The following is a 6,166-nucleotide window of genomic DNA, read 5'->3' on the forward strand; positions in this document are numbered from 1 at the left end:
GTTATTACTAAATTTATACCCCAAAAAATCAACAAAGTGGTAATAGAGCCTATATCTTAATGCCTGTGTTGTTTTTTTAGAATGAGTGCATTCGTGAAAATCCTTTATAAGTTCAAATCTATGGAAGGAAAGAACTTTTTGTCAAATGTGTTAACTTTAGTGGTAAAATTTACCAAATTTGGGCCATTAAATTTTGGAATTATTTGGTAGTTAATGATCTATGGGATATAGTGGAGACAAATTTTGCATCTCCAGTGTTTTAAGAACCGATGGATACATACATTAGAGACCGCACAATCGCAGTTAGATAGAGATCCAAGACCGGCGTTCACATATCATTTTTTTGTTGTCGTCTTCACAAGGATGATGGCTTATGATTTGATTGAGAATAAAGTATTCTCAATTAAAATGCAAAGAAAAAGTTTCACTATGAATTGGTCAGATTTTAACAATTCTGAAGTGGAGTATAATGAAATCAAGAATTCATATCCTAAAAAAATTCAAGAGAAGATCATTGATAAGTCAGGAGGCATGAAATTGATTCCTAATATTTATCAAGATTATAATATTGCTGTTTTTGAGTCTACAAATTTTAATGGTGATGACAAAATTTATGAACAATCATGCAAAATTTCATATTTTGTGTATAAGTTCAAATATCATAGAAGGTTGTTTCACTTTGAACCTATGAGAAAATTATTTAGGTATATCTAAAAAAGCCATCTTTTATTTGGAGTTTGGCATGAGAAAACAAAAGAAGTGGTTGGTTGCAAGAATAATCTTTAACTTGCATAAAAATCCAAAAGAAGAAATTTGTTACAAGGCTAATCGTCAATTGCAAAGCTTCTTACAAAAGTTTTGTTCAAAACAAGATTCAAAAATTTGAGAAGGCAATTGAAAATCAGCAGTAAAAGTAGCAAGAAGAAGTATTGAGATATACCAACTTTTCCTACATATTTGATCAGATTATGTTTGTTATTTTAATAATTTAGTTAGTAATTAAATAAATTTTATTGTTAGGATATTTGTGAACCAAAGATCACGTTGATTTGTTAACAAACATCTTAATTAAAATTTGCTAGTAGAAAATTATGTTTTGTTGAGATTTTTTTGATAATTATTAGATCGGTGTTTTGTTAGTTTATTGTTTGTCATCACTATAAATAGTGAGTCGATGAATCAACAACATAAGCTCATTTTCTAGTTTCAGACAAGCCTTTTGCAAGCCATTATTTTTGCAACACTAAAGTATTGTTAGTTGTTACTAAGTTTATGCCCCAAAAAACCAACACCCTCAATTTCCTAAACGAAAACTCCCGGACCCCCACCGACTTCCTTACCTTCATAACTCAAGGGTTTAGTCACTTGGCGATCATCTCTACCAAAATTTCGAAATTCTTAGTAGAGGTCCCATTTGGTCCTACAGCCTTCAGAGCAAGCTCTTTGTAAGTTAAAATCTGTTCCTTCAACTTCTTCCCTTTTTCATTTGACAAAACTAGCTCAAGAGCTAAAGTTGTTGCATCTTTTGTAAACGAACCACCTTCGATTCTCACTCCGATTTTCCAAATCTTTTCCACCATCCAAGAATTCAATTGTTGATCACCCAAAAACGGCCTACAAATAATTGGAACACCAGCAGATATGCTTTCCAGCACTGAACTCCATCCAGAGTGATTTACAAAAGCTCCAATGGAATGATGAGCTAAAACTTGCGCCTGAGGAGCCCATGGTACAATTTTCCCAATGACATTTGTCCTTTCCAAGAATCCATCTGGCAAATTGGACTTAAAGTTGTCCTTAAGCGACCAAAGAAATGGAGTATTACTTGCTTCTAATGCTTCAGCCAATGCTTTTAGCTCGTGGGCCGGAGGAGTTGCCACTGTTCCAAAGCCAATGTATACGACAGATCCTAGTTTTTGCTTGTCTAGCCATGGAATGCAGCCGTGCACGTCCGAGATATTAGCCAATGGAGGTGGAGATGTCAAGTTGAAGGGGCCAACATTGAGGACATTCTTGAACTTGGATTTTAGATCTTCAATGACTGGGGGGTCTAATTCTTCGAAGGAGTTAATTGGCAAAGCATTTGCTCGGGGTAGGATTTGTCCCATCTTATAGAGCATGACTGAGACTGGGGATTCCAAGTCCCCACAGACTACTCCACTAGGCAAATCGCCAAGCCGAACTTCAGAAAATCCAGGAATGAATTTAACGAGTTCATCTTCACGTCCAGCTATACCTGTAAGATCATGAAGAGGCATAGAATGTCACCCCCAACTACAACTCTTATGTCACAAGCAGTTAAAACACAACAAAATAGATTTTTCAAAATCACAATCTAAAATCATATCTTAAGATCAGTTGAGAGTAAGCAATTGTCCAGTCGTAACAAAAGGAGATAATTTGATCAAGTTTCTTCTATTTTCACGGATACTATCTACTCTCTTCATTCGAAACACCCAAACAGGATCCAAAAGGAGATAATTTTGTGGTTTTCTTGTCAAGTTAGATAAAAATATGCATTGAAAACAAAGGGCCTATTTGGAAAGGAGTTTTTTGCCAAATTTTTTTCTACAAATTTTTTAACAACTTTAACTATAGTATTTTTAAAAAAAATTTCAAAATTTTTAAAATACAAACTTTAAAATATCCTCTCATACCTTAGTTAAGAAACACACACACACACCGGATATCCTAAAACATACAAAAAATTACCTTCCTTCCTCTCTTGTTCTTCCTCCTTTACCTAAACCTACCACCATCTCTAGCGCGACCCGTGCTGGCCGGCGTCTCCTTTTTCTTTTTTTCTTTTCCTTTCCTCTCTCTCTCTCCTCCCCTTCTCCTTCTTTCTCACCCTCTCCTCCTTCCTCCTCTCTCCTCCTTTCTCCTGCACAGTGACTAGATCGCACAGGGAAGGGAGGGGGAGAGTGGTGTGGGGAGGGAGAGGGGGGGAAAGGTTGCGGGGGAGAGGGGAGGGGAGGAGGAAAGAAAGGGGGAGGAGAGGGAGAGAGAAGAAAGGAGAAGAGGGGGAGAGAGAAAAAAATTAAAAAAATGTCAATTGTAGCCGACGCCGGTCACCGGTGGAAGTTTCAGCAAGGCAGAGTAAGATCAGCGGTGAGGTGAGGGAGAAGAAGAGAGGAAAGAAAAGAAAATAGAAAGAAAGAAAAAGAAAAGAAAAGGAAAAAAAATTTACACATCATAAAATTTTTTTTTACAAATTCTATGAAAAATTATAGTAAAATTTTAAACAAATATCTAAAAATTTCATTTATCAAACAGGGCTGACAAAAAGGATTGATGGATATGCAAAACTGAGCCTATTGAAATATTTAGATAATAAAGTGGGGATTTATGAGCTAGATATGACTCGAAACAATTTTCTCATTTTCTTGTCAAGTTAGATAAAATATGCATCGAAAACAAACGAAAAAAAAAACGGTGATACGTTGTTCGTCTTTATCTAACTCAACATTGATCTCTGGTAAGTGTAATTAGTTGTTACATTTAGACAAAGAAAAAACAACATTAGGACAATGCAAGTACAAGGCCGACCAAATTAACCAGGTGGCAGCCATAGATAATCAAACTAAGTTATCTTAATTAATCAGTGTTCATGTTCTAACCTTCTGCCACCATTAATTAACCTTCTAGAGTCTTGAATAACATGATTAATTAATTCCTAGGTACATTAACTGATGAACTGATTGATCATGTTCACAAACATAATGACCAAGGAAATACAGAGAGTAATTAAAAGAATGGTACCATTTCCAGTGCCAAGAGTTTGCCTGATGAGTTCAGTGTAGAAATGAATGGACAGAGACCTTGGTTCAGATGTCCAAACGGGCACCCAAGAAACCCCGTTTGCCTCCGCGATCTCACAGGAAAACCAGAGAAAAGCATCCGCTACCACGCAGCTGACCCTCCTTCCAGTGTCCCGTTCAGCTGCCTCCACAGCTCTCCTAAAATTCTCCGGTGCCACTTTCAAGAAAAGATCAATATCCTCCAATGGCCTGCCAGCGAAAACATAGCCATCAGGCACCCCATCCGGGACATCATAGGCCTTAATGTTATCATCATCAATGTTTGATGATGATGAGAATAGGGAAGCATTGGATTTGGCTGTGCTGAAAAAGGAAAACGTTACATTTGGGGCAGCTTTTGCTAGCCTACTTAAGAGTCCTAGGAGAACGCCTGCATGACTCGCAAAGGGGAATGCAAGAACCGCAACATGTTTTTGGCTTGACGAACTTTTGTTAGTCATTTTCCGAGGGCAGCGATGATTTTTGCTCGCAGTCTATAGGTTTAGCAATTATGTGTCGAATTTAGCAGAGGTTAAGAGTGACATATATAGCGGTACGAAGGTAGACTTTCTTCCACACCTTTTTCCCACTCTTGTCCTTTATGACCACAATTAGAATATATATATTTTTTTAAAATTCATGCAATTTAACTTGTAGCGATTAATTTTGGCCTTAGTAGCTAATTTTTAATGCTTGTACAATGCAGTTATCTGTACACAAATTATTAAGTGTTTCAGAAAAAACCACTTTTATACAGCAATGTCTTTTCTTTCAACATTAAAAGGGTGTACGCCATTTTTTCCTTTCATAACAAAATTGAAGGAGGGTAGATGGGCAATTCAAACGCTTATTATGCATGAGTAGCCTAGTATTCGAAGACTGTAAGGAGGTTTGTTCTTTCATATTTATTCGGGGGATAATTTGAAGACTTTAAGGAGGTTTGTTCTTTGATAAGGAGGTTTGAACTTTGAAGAGAGGTTGGTAGGAGGAAACGCCATGCGTTAGACACGTTGGTGAGGTTTCAACCCCTAATCCGAAATTCCAGTCAATGAGAAACATCATCTACAGGGTTTGCAAATGCATTTCATCCGCGTACTTTCCAGTCAGAAGTTCCAGTCAAGAGTAAAATGTTTGTGGTGTTGTTTTGGACAATGCCGCACCCAGGCCTGCCTTTCAATGGTTTCTATTAGGCCCATTGCATATCAATTCTTTTTTTTTTTTTTTCAATTCCCAAACCCCAACTATTAACTTCTAATTGCTTATCTAGACCCCAAAAAAAAAATTTGTGGTTGCTTATAAAGTCTAAAGCATTTGAGACCATATTAATCACCTCAATTACATTGCTTCCTTAGTCCTTACTATATATATGGTAGAAGGAAAGGCTTTAATCATTATCATTACTATATAAAAAGTATAAATCTTGATATTAGGGAGTGTAAGTATAGGCACTTTTTTATCTTAATTTTTGTTATTCCTAAATTACCCTCATGTCTTTTAATTAGAATTATTGCATTTTAATGTGGCACTAATTAAAAGAAATAAAACACTCCAATCGATTACATCTTAATACTATTGGTAATTATAATTAAAAATTGCTCATTAAAAACTATTTATCTACTCTTGGACTCTATCTCCAATTATTATACATATCAAAATTTTTTAATTGAAGCATGAAAAATTTCTCATTAGTAAGTAGTTGAGATTGTAAAAAAAATTAATTTCAAGAAATAGATACTCTCTAGAAAATAGAGAAACATACAAGGAGAAGAGAATCCTTATTCATATGCATATCTTTATGCAAATATCATGAGTATTTACAATTATGCACTTTTTACCAATATGAAGAATTTTTTATGTTGCACCCAATGGAATTTCAATATACAAAAAATGATGATACCTTTATAACTAAAATAGCAATATTAAACTGAAAAAAAAATCTGAAAGAGCACCATACAAACCACTATTATCATTAATAGCAACCGATCAAAACAAGAAATTTTGAAAAAAATTGAAAACTATTATAAAATGACGTAAAGTAAATAACAAATGAATTAAAAAGGTAGAATATAATAATATCAAAGACAACATCCAAATTATTGATATCCAGGGGAAGACAAACATTATTATCGACAATAATATAGTAATGCTTCATTTGTATTAGTTTGAACAAACCAAATTCATCCATCAAGTCAGAAGCCATCTCCAGGGATAAAATAAGAATCATAATAAGAGTAAATTTAAAATGAAGAATGATAAAATGAAAATGATCATATCCAAATTGTTTTTGGTGATGTCCAAAATACCCTTATCTTTCTAATGATTACATATATTTATTGTATTGTAATATTAGGAATAATGGAAATGGT

At 34.8% G+C, this 6,166-nt stretch overlaps 1 protein-coding gene across 1 annotated transcript; it reads right to left on the bottom strand.

Annotated features, from left to right (window-relative positions):
* Window positions 1–1,136: 1,136 nt before the first annotated feature.
* LOC113774831 (kaempferol 3-O-beta-D-galactosyltransferase-like) lies at window positions 1,137–4,298 on the bottom strand. The gene is made up of 2 exons (XM_027319465.1): window positions 3,763–4,298; window positions 1,137–2,236 (listed from the first exon to the last, which is right to left on the bottom strand). Exons 1-2 carry the CDS (start codon window positions 4,259–4,261, stop codon window positions 1,362–1,364), a joined length of 1,374 nt encoding a protein of 457 aa, XP_027175266.1. The 5' UTR covers window positions 4,262–4,298; the 3' UTR covers window positions 1,137–1,361.
* Between the last annotated feature and the right edge of the window lie 1,868 nt (window positions 4,299–6,166).

This window comes from Coffea eugenioides, chromosome 6, assembly GCF_003713205.1.
Source record: "Coffea eugenioides isolate CCC68of chromosome 6, Ceug_1.0, whole genome shotgun sequence".
Lineage (NCBI taxonomy): Eukaryota > Viridiplantae > Streptophyta > Magnoliopsida > Gentianales > Rubiaceae > Coffea > Coffea eugenioides.

What these genes read in the sequence shown, in the direction of transcription:
- LOC113774831 (XM_027319465.1), bottom strand. Translation starts at nt 4,261, where the DNA reads ATGACTAACAAAAGTTCGTCAAGCCAAAAACATGTTGCGGTTCTTGCA. An exon ending in AACTCTTGGCACTGGAAATG is followed by an intron (nt 2,237 to 3,762) that starts GTACCATTCTTT and finishes ATGATCTTACAG; the next exon opens with GTATAGCTGGACGTGAAGAT.